Source organism: Brassica napus, chromosome C5 (assembly GCF_020379485.1).
Source record: "Brassica napus cultivar Da-Ae chromosome C5, Da-Ae, whole genome shotgun sequence".
Taxonomy (NCBI): domain Eukaryota; kingdom Viridiplantae; phylum Streptophyta; class Magnoliopsida; order Brassicales; family Brassicaceae; genus Brassica; species Brassica napus.
The window spans coordinates 5529691-5548732 of NC_063448.1; the positions used below are offsets into that span (position 1 = coordinate 5529691).

The following is a 19042-nucleotide window of genomic DNA, read 5'->3' on the forward strand; positions in this document are numbered from 1 at the left end:
CGATCTCTCCTCGCTCCATCATCTCCCACCATGGCTCCTTTATAATCTTCCTCTTCATCTCCCACCACGTCTCTTGCTTTACTGCTTTCTCCGTTCTTTCGGTAGGCGCAAGTGTTCATCATCCATCCGCCCTCAAACACAGAAGAGACAATCGTTTCGTTCGTCATCTTTGAAGGTATTTGCAGTACTTTCCGATTAACGATTAGCTTAATATTTGATTAATTAACCATCTGATCCGACTGTTGTTCGAAAACTCTGGAGTGTAGATTCATAAAGTATCTATCCGTACTCTATCAATTTGATTGGCCCATGGTTATTCTCCATAAATTTGTAATGGAATCGGTAGAAATTGATTGTACTTGTCCTAGGTTTGTTAATTGTAAATCCCGGAACCTCTCTTTGTTTTCTGTTAATTTTTGTTTGTGTGTTTTCAAGATTTAGGAAATTTCCGGTTAGATCTCCGGCTTAATCTTGTACAGTTGGTATTGGATTTTGTTTATATTGCCTTGTTGTTTGAAATTGAAACGCTCAAGTTTTTGTTTTGCTTAATATGAGAATGTTTCCGCATTGTTTCCTTTTGCTTTGTTTCCTTTTCATCAGTATTCTCCTCTCTATAATGGTATTGTCACCAACCTTGTATTGATCGACTTGTAATATACTCTGTTTCTCTATTAACCAAGCAAGTACAAGGTTTAAGTCTCTTTTTTCTATGGCTTTGTCTTAATATTCCTTACCGTTTCATTTAGGAAACTGAAAATGGATCACCCAATATGTATATATGCTGTCTAAACAGATTCTTACAATATCTACATACTTAATCAGATTTTATCGAACTTGTAATCTTATGAATTTGTAATATTAGAACCCAATATCTAACTACTTAATCAGACTTTATCATTGCTATCATTGCTATAGAATGGTTTTAAATAGCGATTTCTATAAATTTAATTTCAATTAAAAAAAATTAATAATTTTTCTAAGGATTCTATCTTCGGGAACACCATTGGACGATCAGTTTTGATTCGAATCCTTAACTATTCAAATCAAAAAAAAATTATTAAAAAATTGCTAAAGATTCATGCGTTGGTCTCACCATTGCACATGGTCTAAGCACTGAAGATTGCAAAATCAGTGTTGCTACGAGGCAATGGGAGACAAAATTAACAGAGATATTCGTAGCTTCAGGTTTATATTACTGCAGTCGTTTCTTTTCTTGGTCTTTTCAATACACAATATTGTTTTCTTTCAAATATTTGATATATCAATACAACTGGAAATTATTTTTCAATCTACTACATCCTTTTTAGTGCAAAAAAAAGGACAGAACTTAGTTCACCCCTTATGGTGAACTTTTAAATTCACTCCATTCTTTAGCACCAATCAAATTTTCAAATAGATTATTAATTAAAAAAATATTAAATTAAATAAAAAATAGCTACAAAAAATAAAAAATTTAATTTTAACGACGTTAACGCTTCCACGTAAACCCTAAACCCTAAATCTTAAATTCAAAACCCCATACCCTAAATTCTAAACCCAAATCCAAACCCCTAAACCCAAACCCTATACCCTAAACCCTAATCATAGACCCTAAACCCAAATTATATACCATAAACCAAAAAACTAGACTATAAACCTAAACTCTATACCCTAAACTCAAATCCTAGACCCTAAACCCAAACCATAAACCTTAAACCCAAATTATATACCCTAAACCCAAAACTTTAACCATAAGTCCAAACGGTAAATCTTAAACCCAAACCGTAAATCTTAAACCCAAACCCAAAACCTATACCCTAAATCCAAATCCTAGACCTAAAACCCAAACGGTAAACCCTAAACCCAAACCCCAAACTTAGATGCTATAGGGTTTGGGTTAAGGTTTAAGTTTAGGGTCTAAGACTTGGGTTTAGGGTATAGGATTTAGGTTTATAGTCTATTTTTTGGCTTTAAAGTATATAATTTGGATTTAGGGTCTAGGATTAGGGTTTAGGGTTTGGGTTTAGGGTCTAGGATTAGGGTATAAGGATATAGGGTTTAGGTTTAGGGTCTAGGATTAGGGTTTAGGGTTTAGGATTAGGGTTTAGGGTATAGAGTTTGGGTTTAGGTATTTGGACTTGGGTTTAGAATTTAGGGTATAGGGTTTTGAATTTAAGATTTAGGGTTTAGGGTTTATGTGGAAGCGTTAGCGTCTTTAAAATTAGTATTTTTTATTTTTTATAACTATTTTTTGTTTAATTTAATATTTTTTAATTAATAATCTATGTGGAAATTTGATTGGTGCTAAAAGCTGGGGTGAATTTAAAGGTTCACCCTAGGTTCTGTCCGAAAAATAATTGGTAACGAGACAAATGGGTTTTTCAATGATTTAGTATTTTCTAAGGTTTTGAAGTCTTTCTCGATAAATATGATTTTCTAAAATGGTTGAAAAATCTGATATTTAGATTTTTCGTGTGTTCTTCAAAATAATGTGCAATCCATACTATCCAATTATTTATCTTTTAAAAAAAATATTCACATGGGTCAATACTAGTAAACAAAATAAAATATAAGTGGATTTGAGTAGAAAGGCAAAACAAAAACCAGTCATTCTGGATTAAGATTGAATAAAAGGTAATCATGGTAAAGAAACGAGAGGACGGTAAAATATTTTTTTTACTCTCCTTTGAATTTTCTTTTTGGTAAAAGCAAAACTCTAGATCACCTGCTTTCCCTCTCTCCAGTCAAAATCTCCAATGTTTCCCCAAACCATAGTAGCCGACGACATCCTTCGGCTCTAGGAGCTACTGATAATCTCGGTATAGGCACCGTATTTGCTCTCGAAATTCCGGCGAATTAGAGGTTATCATACTTTGGAAAATGCACAATTAGTTCCCCTCGAGGCCAAGTCTTGCGCTCATCTTCAAGACCCATAGTCACACGGTCTCCAAAGAGATCATTAAGCGATTTCTAATTAAGCGACGTCGTTTGGGCGGTTGGTTTTCAGGAGGCGGACAAACGGAGGGTATGGAGGTGAGGAGGAGAACAGAATTTCTTGTGTTATTTAGTATCTTGAAATTTATACAAGTTGAGAAACTCTTTAGCAAAGTTCTGGATACACTTGTTGGATTGCTGGTGGTTTGTGTAAAGTAAACTGTGAATGCGTTTAAGCTTTATAAAAAAAAATGTTCAAGTGGGTATTCACCTTGACTTGTTAACCCACACAACAACGACTACTGGGTTAGCTAGCAAAAATTTAATTTGATGGTTGCAGCTAGAGAAATTTAATTAATAAGTCCTGGTGTCTTTATTAGAGCTTGTGAAATGTAACGGCTGCTTCAGGCTTCAAACTAGAGGGTGATGTGGACTGCAGCAAGCAACGTGACAATGAAGTGAGCTGTACTTAAAATTACTGTTGATTTGTAGTTTGTGATCTTTCATTACCTTTGTGCAAGAAGATTGGAGCAAGCTTCCATCTAATGCTCCTTCCAAGAAAAAGCTCTTCTTTTGTGAAACCCTTTCCAATTGGTGTTGTCAATTATCACGATTGGCTTATGACCAAACTGATATGCAGTACATTGAATTATAGACATTGAGTACTTTCATGCTTGTTCTTTCACCGTTAACCATATAGATATGGCTTAACTAACTGAATGAAACATTTGAGATATTGATATGCTAAATTTCGGTAAAGATACAAAAAAAAAAAAAAAAAATCTGTTGTTTGCTAGTTTTTCTCTTCTCTCTCGGTCTCTTGCAGTTGGATTTTGATATGGGTGTATGACAGATTTGTGTGTGTCAGCGGACAGAATGGCACGGATAAGTGTTTCTGCTTATGAACAATGCTGGGCTAGAGCCGCAGAGGTCAAAATATTTATGTTGTGTGCTTCAAAACACAATTCTATATTGTTTTGAAAACAGAATGAAAGAGTCTGTTAAGTTTTTGTTGTCCTGGTTAAAAAAAAATTACTACTGGTGGTCTGAAATGGGGACTGTGGGTCTTGTTGGTTTTTGGGGGTTTTTTTTTTAGTCTGAATGTTAAAGGAGATGGTGTCGCTCTCTAGGAAAGAATTGGGACATTGATGATGCCAAAATGCTGATAGAGAAAGGAGAATGAAGACAGTTTTGTTCAGCGATAAAATCTATATTCCCTTAACGGGAAGGAGTGTTAGTGCAACACAACCCATACAATTAAGCATTGTGAAAAGTTTGTTCCTTGTCACACAAGTAATATATTTTCATTTACTATATCATCTCATGATTTATTCGTTTACTTAATGTGTAACTTGATCAACTAATAAACATGAAACTATTCTTCATGCCGTCATCATGTTTTCTTTATACGTCTCATATATTAATGAAGTTCATTAATTAATATATTAAAACCCTACGCGCATCCTGATTATTATACCATCAATACTATTAAAAACCCTACGCACATGCTGATTATACCATTAATTATTATATCTTGGGACATAACCATCATGCGATTCAGTTTCTACTAACCATTTTAGATGTACCATTTCCATTTTAGGTCATTACGTTGCTAAACCATACGTTTTTCTATTAACACATCAAACATTAACAAATATATAACATCACGCGAGTTGGCCCCCAGGTTTTATTCCAAATAGAAAATTTTGAGACAAGTGTAAAAGGGTCCTAAATAGAAATTTAGGTGACAAGAATGCTTTTTATTCTACTCAGTAAAGACTCGTTCATATAGTGTCTCTCTAAACCCTAAACCACTAAAGACTCGTGCTTGCTACTGAAATCGGAAACCCTCTTCATCTCTCATCTTCGTTTTGCAGCGATGAGCACTCTCTCTCTCTCTCATAGGTTTCTTTTGAAACTCCTCTTTTCCTTTTAAAGTTTGGTTCTTTACACCCTGACATATACGATTCAATAATCAACCTGTTCTTGTTTACTACATTTACGATTTGATTCGTGTATCATCCATCGTTGGACGTCTCGCACTTACGTAGTTACGTTTGCTATTTGGCTCCCATGAATCGTATATATGTTCTCGGTCTGGTTTGCGTTTCTTCTCGTGGGTTAGGGTCTTGGTTCTAAAAGGATCTTCTTTTATGTTGAATCCGATTACAGTTTTTGGCTGAAAAAGTTATGGTTTCCATCGTACATAGAAAGATGGTTACTTGCTTCAGTTCTTCTCGATCTGCTTATTTTGTTTGACACATAGACATATTTTTGGTAGATTTCAATTAATTATATGTTTGCACTCATATGAATCTGTCATGTGGCAGGGGGAAAAATGGCATCCTCTTCTTTCCCAGTTTCTTATTCATCCACTTCCAGTGTTTAGAACATCCCAAGCTGTGGTCTTTAGCTCAACCTCTAAGTTTCACACTCTCACACCAAGTCTCTGTCCACAAAAGCACATGCATCATCTGACAACAAGAAGCTATATGTGGAGAATGTCAATTGTTCATCCAAAGTGACCATTATTGGTTCTTCTCTTGGGATTGGACCGGCTTTGTCAACTTCGCTCAAGAAAAGCCCGTTGGTCTCAACGCTTCGTTTTTACTCAAACACTAAAGGACACTAATGTGGTAGTTATTGATACTCCCTTTCCAAAGGCAGAAGGAACACCTTGAAGACAACTTCATTGCCAACGCAATATTGTGTTGAGGAAGTTGCTGATCACTGCCCCGATGCTTTCATCATCATTTCAAACCGAATGCTCAACTCAATTGTACCAATGTCTGCAGAGGTCTTGAAACAAAGAGGAGTATATGATCCTAAGAAGTTGTTTGGTCTCATGACACCAGAAACTGAGTTGGCAAGAGCTTTTGTTGCTGAGCGATTTGTGCTATATGTGGAAGATGTGCACGTCCCTGTTATTGGTGGTCATTGCAGCTTAACCGCTCTGCCACTTTTCTCCAAAACGACACCCCCATGTCATCTTATACAAGGACGATATCATCTTGTGGACCTCCGAGATCACCTACTCCATAAATAATACCAGTGAATATCTTGACTACTTTGCAGGAAATCCAGATCGTGAGTACTTTGAAGCTAGAGGAGCAGAACGTTTTGTCTTGTCGTTGCTGCGTGCACTTGGTGGAGCTAATGACATGTTTCAATGCTGTTTTGTGGAATCCAACATGTTTGAGGACATTCCTTTCTTTGGATCAACTGTGAAGCTTGGGAAGAAAGGAGTGGAAGCTATTATTGAGACTGACTTGGAAGGACTCACTGAGTACGAGGTTAAGTCCTTGAAGACATTGAGAAAGGGATTGAGTTTGCAAAGAATAACTCGGAGGTTTAGTGAGTTTATGAGACAGTACTTGTTTAGTTTTCTTGGTTTGTAAGACAATGGTGAGTTTCTTCACGTTTTGTTTTCGTTAAAATCACTGCCACTCATTACATAATCTAGACCATATGAGCTATATATTTTAAATGTTTACCCCATAAATTTTATACAAGTGATGAAGTACGACGAAGATTTTAGAACTAAATAGGTGTGTATTGTTGGATAATTTCAAGCTTGTTTAATATGTTAAGATAAACACAATAAGGAAACCTAGAAATAGGAAAAGAAAGTTTCTATTTAGGTTAGGTTTGTGTTTCCATATCCCATATGTTAAAGGGAATTGTCTTTCATATAAATATAGGTCTAATGGAGAGGTGTTCCATATGATCTGAGAGAAACATATTGAGAGCTTTAGTTTTGAGTAGTTTCTAAAGCTAATAAGAAAAGTTGTTCTTATAACTCCTTGTGTTTCTAAGAGATCTGAATTGGTATCAGAGCCTCAGGTTGGAGACTCTATCTAAGCTTGAGTTGTAGCTTAAGATCCTGGTGCTTGTGAACAAGAGATCGCGACGGCAAGATGGCTGACGTGACTAGGGCTCCACGCACGAAGGACTTTGGATCTACATCCATCCAATGTCCGATGTTGTCACCGACAAACTACATAGTTTGGTCGATGAGGATGAAGGTTCTACTACGTGTTCATGAAGTGTGGGACACAATCGAACCCGGTTCAGATGATCAAAAGAAGAACAATGTTGCGATAGCTCTTTTGTTTCAATCTGTTCCAGAGACTTTGATTCTCCAGGTGGGAGAACAAACCGCATCAAAAGAGATCTGGAATGCCATCAAGTCGCGACACCTAGGAGCTGATCGTGTAAGGGAGGTGAGACTTCAGACGTTGATGACGGAGTTTGATAGGTTGAAGATGGATGATGGAGATACGGTCGATGACTTTGCGGGGAAGATATCGGGCCTATCATCCAAAGCAACCTCGTTGGGAGAAAACATAGAAAAATCCAAGATGGTCAAGAAGTTCTTGAAGGGTCTTCCAAGACACAAGTATATCCAGATCGTAGCATCACTTGAGCAAGTCCTAGATCTCAACTCGACGGGGTTTGAAGACATAGTTGGAAGGCTTAAGGCGTACGAGGAGCGTGTAGGAGAAGAAACTCAGAAAGAAGACCAAGGGAAATTGATGTTTTCGAACAATGAAGAGCATAGTCAGAGGGGCTATGAGAATTCCCGTGGTAGAGGAAGAGGACGGAACGGTAGAGGCAGAGGTCGAGGTAGGTCACACAACCAAAACCGTGCGTCACACACTGAAGATAACAACTCGAAGAAGAATCGTTCAAAGCTGATATGTTGGAGATGTGACAAGCATGGTCACTACGCAACTGTCTGTCCTGAAAAGACAGAGAAGAATCAAGAAACCAACCTAAACGAGACAGAAGAGGCTGATGCACTCTATGTACACAAGGTGGTGTTTTTGAACGAAGATAAGGTGATTCCAAAGAATCTTGATATTGACAAAGGCAGTACAAGTGTCTGGTATTTGGATAATGGAGCGAGCAATCACATGACAGGGAACAAGGAGTTCTTTTCGAGTTTGAATCTCAACACCAAAGGGAAGGTGAAGTTTGGTGATGGATCGTGTGTTGACATTGTAGGAAAGGGTGTGGTTACCTTTGTGTGCAAGACTGGAGAGAAGAAGGTACATACCCGATCTGAAGCACAATATATTGAGTCTTGGGCAAGCAACAGAAAACGGATGTGAGGTTAACATGAAAGATGTCTACTTAACGCTCACAGATTCGCATGGAAGGTTGCTAGTTCGTGTGACAAGATCTCCAAACCGTCTCTACAAGACCCCTATGGAGATAAGCTACCCGAAATGTTTACATGTCAGGGACGTAGATGCTACATGGAGGTGGCATGCTAGGCTAGGACATATAAGCTATGGAGTGATGAATAACATCGTAAGGAAGGAGATGGTCGTAGGAATACCGTGTGTAACACACGAAGAAAGCGTGTGTGACGCATGTCTCGCAAGGAAGCAGATCAAACAGTCATTCCCGACCAAAGCCATGTTTCGTGCGACAAAGCCATTAGAGTTATTGCATGGAGATTTGTGTGGTCCAATCACACCACCAACGCCTGCAAATAATAAGTATGTCTTTGTCTTGATCGAGGACTTCTCTAGGTATATGTGGGTTATGCTATTGAAGGAGAAGAGTGAGGTATTCGATCGATTCAAAAGGTTTAAAGAGAGTGTAGAGAAGCAGACAGGCTCAACCATCAAAACCTTTCGCACCGATAGAGGAGGAGAGTTTACCTCAGCTGAGTTCAATCTATTTTGTGAAGAGAATGGAGTTAAAAGGCACCTAACCTCGCCTTACACACCTCAACAAAACGGTGTTGTGGAGAGGAGAAACCGAACCTTGATGGGATTGACAAGAAGTATGCTGAAGGCAATGAAGATGCCGAACTACTTGTGGGGTGAAGTTGTACGACATTCAACTTACCTCATCAACAGAGTTCCTACAAAAGCCTTGAAAAATCAAAACGCCATACGAATGCCTTACATCGAGGAAACCAAATATCAAGCACTTGAGGATATTCTGTTGTGTAGCTCATGCGAAAATCACTGGTCCTTATCTGAAGAAGTTGGATGAGAGATCAAAGAGTATGGTCAATCTTGGAACTGAGCCGGGTTCCAAAGCCTACAGACTTTATGATCCAGACACAAGGAAGGTGATGGTGAGTAGAGATGTGATTTTCAATGAAAAGAAAGCTTGGGACTGGGCGTCTACAACAAACCAAGCTGATTGTGAACCGAGCATGCTTAAGCTTCCACATGAGGGTGATATAGAAGAAGGTAATGATCAAGGTGAGGATCATGAACATGAAGCTATAAACCAAGATGAGGAAGAAGAAGAAGATGCGGATCACAATGCAAACCAAAACGGTGGAAGTCAACCGCTGGTGACCAGACAAGGCCAAACCATAACAAAACCAAGATATCTCGATGATTATGTGTTACTTGCAGATCAAGAAAGTACAATGCTGTTGCTCACAGTGGATGGCGAGCCAGAGAACTATTTTGAAGCTGAACACGTACGAGAATGGGTTGAGGCGATGGTGGCCGAGTTGGAGTCTATCACAAGAAACAAGACATGGGAACTTGTGGATAGACCGGCTGGAGTGAAACCTATAGGGTTGAAGTGGATCTTCAAGATCAAGAGAAAGGCGGATGGTACAGTGAGCAAGTATAAGGCGAGACTTGTGGCAAAAAGGCTATGTACAAAGAGAAGGAATAGATTTCGATGAAGTGTTTGCACCAGTGGCAAGACTTGAAACCATTCGGCTCTTAATAGCCCTCGCAGCAACGAACGGTTGGGAGATACATCACATGGACGTGAAGACCGCTTTCTTGAATGGAGATCTAAAGGAGTTAGTGTATATAACTCAACCTGAAGGTTTCGAAAAGAAAGGAGAAGAGGATCGAGTGTATGTGTTACACAAGGCTTTGTATGGGTTACACCAGGCACCCAGGGCATGGAATGTAAAACTCGATCAGGTTCTCAAGGAGATGAGATTTGAGAAGTGCACGAAGGAACCATCAGTGTACTGCAAGACTGAAGGAGAAGACGTCTTGATCATTGCCATCTACGTTGATGATTTATTTGTGACAGGAACTTCACTTAAGGTGATTAGGCAATTCAAGGAGGAGATGTCTAAGAAGTTCGAGATGTCAGATCTAGGTAAGCTAACGTACTACCTTGGCATAGAGGTGATTCAAGGAGCAGACGGAATCAGGATAAAACAAGAGAGGTATGCTCAAGGAATCCTACGTGACACAAAGATGGAAGCGTGTAACGCAACTCAAATTCTAATGGAGGCGAATTTGAAGATTTCAAAAGCTGAAGATGAGCAAGAGATAGATGCTACCGAGTTCAGAAGAATCATAGGATGTTTGAGGTATCTGCTTCACACAAGACCCGACCTGTGTTACGCAGTAGGTGTTCTTAGCAGATACATGCACAATCCGAGAGACTCTCACGGACAAGCCATCAAACACATATTGCGATATGTGAAAGGAACAACAAACTACGGTCTGTTCTTCAAGAAAAATGGGTCAAGGAGTGTCGTTGGTTATAGAGACAGCAGTCACAACATTGATCTCGATGACTGGAGGTGCACGTCAGGACATGCATTCTACTACGGTTCATCACTGATTACTTGGACGTCGCAGAAGCAGCAGACGGTTGCATTGTCATCATGCGAAGCAGAATTCATGGCAACAACAGAAGCAGCGAAGCAAGCTATATGGATCAAGAAATTGTTGAGTGAGATACTAAGCAAAGAAGGCGAGAGAGTCAAGCTTAGGATCGACAACAAATCAGCCATTGCTTTAACCAAGAATCCAGTTTTCCATGGAAGGAGTAAGCATGTACTCAAGAAGTATCACTTCATTCGTGAGTGTGTGGAGAACGGGCAGATAGAAGTGGAGCATGTGTCGGGTGTTGAGCAGAAGGCTGACATCCTTACCAAGCCATTAGCAAGGATTATGTTCAAGCAAATGAGGAGCTTAATCGGAGTTCAAGAAATTGATCTCCCTAATTCAAGTTGGAATTAAGGGGGTGAATGTTGGATAATTTCAAGCTTGTGGAAACTTAACATATTATTAGATGTTTAATATGTTAAGATAAACACAATAAGGAAACCTAGAAATAGGAAAAGAAAGTTTATATTTAGGTTAGGTTTGTGTTTTCCATATTCCACATGTTAAAGGAAATTGTTTTTCATATAAATATAGGTCTAATGGAGAGGTGTTCCATATGATCTGAGAGAAACATATTGAGAGCTTTAGTTTTGAGTAGTTTCTAAAGCTAATAAGAAAAGTTTTTCTTATAATTCCTTGTGTTTCTAAGAGACCTGATGTATTGAGAGAGACAAGCAGAGCTATGTGGTGATATCAAATTACGTTGCATAGGCTGACGGGGGGGGGGGGGGGGGGGGGGGGGGGGTAAAAGGCTGTACAGTTGTATTCTTTGTTGAGTGCAATTTGATTTACCCTATTTCTAATTTTTTTCCGTGTTATATATTTCCGTTTTGTTATGAAAGTCAAATAACACAGCCACCGTAATGTTTGAAAATATAAAAGATGTGGGGTCCGCTGCACTATTTGCAAAGTGAATTTCTCTTCCATATATACGAACGTTTTCGTTCGTTGTAAAACACACCTCAACCTTCTCTTCTCTTTGATAATAATCTTTCTATCAGTGTTATAAATTCTACGGGTATAACTTTCGCCCTTATTTAAATTCCCGCGATATAATAAAATTCCAGTTCTTTTCATAACACGTTATTAGCACGATCACTCTGCGATTCGGTAAAATTTATTTGTATCATTTATACCCTGTTATAATGGCCGGAATACCGCCTATATTATTTACTAGTAATTTAATTTATTTATTGGTCGGTCGAGCCGCCTTATATTCCGTTTATTATTTATTGGTCGGCCGAGCCGCCTTATATTCCGTTTATTATTTATTGGTCGGCCGAGCCGTCTTATATTCTGTTTATTATTAATTGGTCGGCCGAGCCGCCGTATAATTTATTTATTACTCTGCATTGATCGGCTGAGCCGTCGCATGATTTGTTATCATAACATAAATATTTCATTGCCATAATTTTTACTTTTATGAAATTTTATAGATTTGATTGACTGTTTAATACGATATTTTCAGACTGATTTTTAGTGCACTTGATTTAACACCAACGGTCACAAAGAAAATTTTTTCAAAAATTTCCCCTTTCTCCAACGGTCATGAACAGTATTTTTCATCTATAAATACAACTCATTTTCACTTAATTTCATCATCCAAAACATTTCATCTTCTCTCAAAAAAATTTCAAATCGCTCTCCTCCGATTTTTTATTTCAAGAAAGATGATTCGCGCACTTTTGTTTTTATGTGTCATTTTTATTTGTGTTTCTATTTATGGTTTATTCGTTGGAGAATTTACTCCAAGTGAATTTAAGATGAATATCGGTTTAATTTTCTTTACATCGCTTCTCCTTGTAATTGCTTGCATGATCAATGTAAATGGTTCCTTTTTAATATTAATAATATTCTAATAATTTTTATTTATGTGCTTTAGAAATACAAATGGCAAAAATCGAGAAACTTCAGTTTCCGACATTGGAAGTAACTGGGACAAACTACACGGCATGGGTTACAAACATGGAGCTTCATCTAGATTCCGAGGAAATACTCGGAACAATAAAAGACGGCAATATATCAACCTCTCATGAAAAAGCTAAGGCCGTGATATTTCTGAGAAGGCATCTAGATGAAAATCTTACGCATGATTATGCGAGAACCAAAGATCCCTTAGATCTTTGGAAAGCTCTGAAGGAGAGGTTTGATAACCAAAAGAAAATTACTCTCCCCCATGCACTCGATGAGTGGAAAAATCTACGATTTCAAGATTTTGAAAAAGTGGAAACGTACAATTCCGCTATATTGAGAATAGCGGCGCAATTAGATTATTGCGGTAAGCCTGTCTCGGAAGCAGAAATGCTCGAGAAAACTTACCAAACGTTCCACAAAATCATTATGTTCTACAAGAACAATATAGAAATTGTGGGTATACGAGGTTCTCTGAACTCGCTGTGGCGCTTATAATAGCGGAGAGAAATAATGAACTCCTCATTAAAAACCACAATGCCCGACCCACGGGAACCAAAGCATTTCCTGAGGTAAATGCAACGGATATAAAAAATCCGGAAAAAGGAAATTATTCCTATCGTGGGCGTGGTCGTGGCCGTGGTCACAATCGTGGTTTTGGTCGTGGTCGTGGCTATCGATTTAACCGCAACCATGAAAGGAGTAACAACCCAAGAGGAAGAGGATCCAACACATGGAATCGATCTGATCGGGTAAAAGGGAAAGAAACCCAAGAAAACCCTACTCATAAAAATGAGAACGTCTGTTACAGATGTGGATCGAAGGGACACTGGTCTCAAGTATGTCGAACTCCTCGGCATCTATGCCAATTGTACCTAGAATCTATTAAGGGCAAGGCAAAGGAAGTAAATCTCAATGAACACCTTGTGGGTACAACATCGACATACCTTGAATCTTCTGACTTTATGGGAGATTTCGACGAGGCCACTCATCAAAATAATTGAAGTGCTTGTACTGATCAAGCTTAATAATGCCTAGTGATGCCATAAAATATTATGTATGTCACTTTCAAAATAATGTTGTATTTCAAAATATCTAATGTATAATTATTGAGTACTTGTTATTGATGAATAATATGTTTAATTATGAAAGTTTATTTTCTTTATTAATATTAACTGTGTGTTACAGAAATGGATAAGAAAGCAAATGGAACAACAACTAAACAAATTGGTAGATAAGTTTGCATACCAGATAGTGGTACAACGCACACTATACTGAAAGATAAGAGATATTTCTCTACTTTAAAGTCAGTAAAAATGACTATAAACACAATATCAGGTCCTACAGACTTGATCGAAGGAATTGGCAAGGCGAACTTTATGTTGCCTAATAGAACAAAGTTTTCCATTGATAATGCCTTATATTCTCCAAATTCTAAGAGAAATTTGTTGAGTTTCAAAGATATATACCGTCAAGGGTATAACACTCAGTCTGCAACTGAGAATGGAAAGAAGTATTTATATATAACTTCTGAAAAATCAGGCAAAGGCCTTGTACTGGAAAAATTTCCAGAACTTCCTTCTGGATTGCATCACACTTATATTGATGCTATAGAATCACATCTTGTGATAAAAAGAAATCCAGAAGATGTTACATTATGGCATGATCGCCTTGGTCATCCAGGCACTACAATGATGCGAAAAATCATTGAAAGCTCACATGGTCATTCAATAAAAACCCAAGATATATACCAAAGTAATAAAATGACATGTGATGCGTGTGCTCTTGGGAAATTAATCATAAGACCATCACCAACCAAAATTGACAAAGAATCACCAAAGTTTTTGGAAAGAATCCAAGGTGATATTTGTGGATTCTTTCCAAAAACTTTGGTGATTCTTTGTCAATTTTGGTTGGTGATGGTCTTATGATTAATTTCCCAAGAGCACACGCATCACATGTCATTTTATTACTTTGGTATATATCTTGGGTTTTTATTGAATGACCATGTGAGCTTTCAATGATTTTTCGCATCATTGTAGTGCCTGGATGACCAAGGCGATCATGCCATAATGTAACATCTTCTGGATTTCTTTTTATCACAAGATGTGATTCTATAGCATCAATATAAGTGTGATGCAATCCAGAAGGAAGTTCTGGAAATTTTTCCAGTACAAGGCCTTTGCCTGATTTTTCAGAAGTTATATATAAATACTTCTTTCCATTCTCAGTTGCAGACTGAGTGTTATACCCTTGACGGTATATATCTTTGAAACTCAACAAATTTCTCTTAGAATTTGGAGAATATAAGGCATTATCAATGGAAAACTTTGTTCTATTAGGCAACATAAAGTTCGCCTTGCCAATTCTTTCGATCAGGTCTGTAGGACCTGATATTGTGTTTATAGTCATTTTTACTGACTTTAAAGTAGAGAAATATCTCTTATCCTTCAGTATAGTGTGCGTTGTGCCACTATCTGGTATGCAAACTTCTCTACCAATTTGTTTAGTTGTTGTTCCATTTGCTTTCTTATCTATTTCTGTAACACACAGTTAATATTAATAAAGAAAATAAACTTTCATAAGTAAACATATTATGCATCAATAACAAGTACACAATCATTATACATTAGATATTTTGAAATACAATATTATTTTGAAAGTGAAATACAAAATATTTTATGGCACCATTAGGCATTATTAAGCTTGATCAGTACAAGCACTTCAATTATTTTGATGAGTGGCCTCGTCGAAATCTCTCATAAAGTCAGAGGATTCGAGGTATGTCGATGTTGTACCCACAAGGTGTTCATTGAGATTTACTTCCTTTGCCTTGCCTTTAATAGATTCTTGGTACAATTGGCATAGATGCCGAGGAGTTCGACATACTTGAGACCAGTGTCCCTTCGATCCATATCTGTAACAGACGTTCTCATTTTTATGAGTAGGGTTTTCTTGGGTTTCTTTCCCTTTTACCTGATCAGATCGATTCCATGTGTTGGATCCCCTTACTCTTGGGTTGTTACTCCTTTCATGGTTGCGGTTAAATCGATAACCACGACCACGACCAAAACCACGATTGTGACCACGGCCACGACCACGCCCACGATAGGAATAATTTCCTTTTTCCGGATTTTTTATATCCGTTGCATTTACCTCAGGAAATGCTTTGGTTCCCGTGGGTCGGGCATTTTGGTTTTTAATGAGGAGTTCATTATTTCTCTCTGCTATTATAAGCGCCACAGCGAGTTCAGAGAACCTCGTATACCCACAATTTCTATATTGTTCTTGTAGAACATAATGATTTTTGTGGAACGTTTGGTAAGTTTTCTCGAGCATTTCTGCTTCCGAGACAAGCTTACCGCAATAATCTAATTGCGACGCTATTCTCAATAAAACGGAATTGTACGTTTCTACTTTTTCAAAATCTTGAAATCGTAGATTTTTCCACTCATCGAGTGCATGGGGGAGAGTAATTTTCTTTTGGTTATCAAACCTCTCCTTCAGAGCTTTCCAAAGATCTAAGGGATCTTTGGTTCTCGCATAATCATGCGTAAGATTTTCATCTAGATGCATTCTCAGAAATATCACGGCCTTAGCCTTTTCATGAGAGGTTGATATATTGCCGTCTTTTATTGTTCCGAGTATTTCCTCGGAATCTAGATGAAGCTCCATATTTGTAACTCATGTCATGTAGTTTGTCCCAGTTACTTCCAATGCCGGAAACTGAAGTTTCTCGATTTTTGCCATTTGTATTTCTAAAGCACATAAATAAAAATTATTAGAATATTATTAATATTAAAAGGAACCGTTTACATTAATCATGCAAACAATTACAAGGAGAAGCGATGTAAAGAAAATTAAACCGATATTCATCTTAAATACACTCGGAGTAAATTCTCCAACGAATAAACCATAAATAGAAACACAAATAAAAATGGCACATAAAAACAAAAGTGCGCGAATCATATTTCTTGAAATGAAAAATCAGAGGAGAGCGATTTGAAATTTTTGAGAGAAGATGAAATGTTTTGGATGATGAAATGGAGTGAAAATGAGTTGTATTTATAGATGAAAATTACTGTTCATGACCGTTGGAGAAAGGGGAAACTTTTGAAAAATTTTCTTTGTGACCGTTGGGGTTAAATCGAGTGCACTAAAAAATCAGTCTGAAAATATCGTATTAAACAGTCAATCAAATCTATAAAATTTCATAAAAGTAAAAATTATGGCAATGAAATATTTATGTTATGACAACAAATCATGCGACGGCTCAGCCGATCAATGCAGAGTAATAAATAAATTATAAGGCGGTTCGGCCGACCAATTAATAATAAACAGAATATAAGGCGGCTCGACCGACCAATAAATAATAAACAGGATATAAGGCGGCTCGGCCGACCAATAAATAAATTAAATTACTAGCAAATAATATAGGCGGTATTGGTTTGAACAAAAAAAAATAATATAGGCGGTATTCCGGCCATTAAAACATGATATAAATAATAGTAGAGGCGGTATACCGACCATTATAACAGGGTATAAATGATACAAATAAATTTTACCGAATCGCAAAGTGATCGTGCTGATAACGTGTTATAAAAAGAACTGGTATTTTGTTGTATCGCAGAAATTTAAATAATGGCAAAATATTATACCCGTAGAAATAATAACACTGATATAGACAGAGAGAGTGTTTCTTATTAAGGAGAAGAGAAGAGTTTTCGGTGTGTATTATAAACGATCGTTTATATAAAAGTTAAAAAGTAGGATTTCAATGTACAAATAGTGCAGCGGATCCCACATCCTTTTATATTTTCAACGAAAACGGCTCCTCCCTTTTCTTTTGACTTTCGTAACAAAATGTTCATTCTTGATGAGGTTTAGTATTTTTTTTTTCGCTTCCCTCTTACACCTTTATGCATTGAAGTTATTAAGTATTTATAAAAATTGTGTTATTTTACAATAAAAACTCATTTTTCTTAGGTTTAGAATCATATTAGTGTTTAGACTATTGTATAAATATATGGTAAAATGATCTCATTTTTATTTTGAGATCAACAATCCATATTGTAAATACTAGGCCTGGACAATTCGGGTATCGGTTTGGTTCGGGTATTTCAGGTTTCGGGTAGTTTGGATAGAGGGTTAGAGGATTCGTTTACTATTTTATCTATTTTCGATTCGTTTTGGATGGTAAAACTAGAAACCAGAAAATACCCATAAAAAAATCGGTTATCATTTGGTTCAGGTAGTTTGGATAGTTTCAGGTAATTTGGATAAAATATCAGTTATTTAAGGTAAAACATCAAATAATTAGGATGATTTAGATAAAATTTTTGAATATTTTGGATTACTTTAGATATTTTGGGTAAAACTAACCATATAGTTTCGGATACTTTCAAGTAGTTTGGATATTTTATAATATTTAGATTATTTCCAACTATTTTCAGATACTTTTAATAGTTTTTTAAATTAAAAATATATATTTAACTATGTTATATGTATATATAATTAATATTTTTATATATTCGGGTATCCGTTCGGTTTTTGGTTCGGTTCCAATTCGGTTTGGTTATTTCAGATATAGAAATATGAACCGTTTGGATATTTGAAGGTCTAAGTCCGGTTCTGATTTTGGATATTTCGGTTTGATTTCATTTTTTTTTTCGCCAAGGCCTAGTAAACACAATACAATATGAAAGTATCTTTTTCTGGTCAAACAATATTAAAGTATCTTTATAATTAAAAACACATATTATTTTTTAATATATTTTTTAGGGCTGGGCAAAAAATCCGAATCCGAAGAACCGAACCGAACCCTATCCGAAAAAGTAGTACCGAATCCGAACCGAAATTGATTAAATATCCGAACGGGTTCAAAATTTTGGTATCCAGAGAACCGAAACCGAACCCGAACCGAAGTATTTCGGGTACCCGAATGTATCCGAAATAGATTTATATATCTAAATATATTAATTATTTTTAGATTCAATGTATATTAAAAACATTCAAAATATATAAGATACTTTTAAGTTGTCTAAAATACTTGAAAATATATACAAATATTCAAAAGTAAATTTCTAAAATAGTATAAAATATACTCAAAACACCAAAATAGTTGAAATGTCTACTGATTGTCTATCAAAATATTCAAACAAACCAATTTATATATTAAGTTTAGGTACTCTGACATATGTTATTCAAGTTTATATGTTATATAGTATTTTATTTACAGATTTTGAGAAATTGAAACTATATATTGAATTTTAAAATTTTAAAAATCATTTAAATGGGTTATCCGAACCCGAACCGAACCCGCAAAGATCCGAACTGAACCCGAACCGAAATTTAGAAATACCCAAATGGAGCTAAAATCTTTAACTCCGAAAACCCGAAACCCGAATAAACCCGAACCGAATCCGAATGGATACCCGAACGCCACCGCTAATATTTTTCTTAGATTATAACGAAAGAAAGATCCAGAAGCGCGGGTCATAAATTTTCGTAGCAAGCTACGTATTATATGGACCTAACAGTTAAAGCCCAATGTCGAGTTGTCATAATCTAAGGTGAGCCATTTTACGGCCCGACCG

General features: G+C 36.7%; 1 protein-coding gene across 1 annotated transcript; it reads left to right on the forward strand.

Moving 5' to 3' along the window:
* The first annotated feature begins 6830 nt into the window (after positions 1 to 6830).
* LOC125587024 lies at positions 6831 to 8027 on the forward strand. The gene has a single exon (XM_048757110.1). It carries the CDS (start codon positions 6831 to 6833, stop codon positions 8025 to 8027), a length of 1197 nt encoding a protein of 398 aa, XP_048613067.1.
* The last annotated feature ends 11015 nt before the right edge of the window (positions 8028 to 19042 follow it).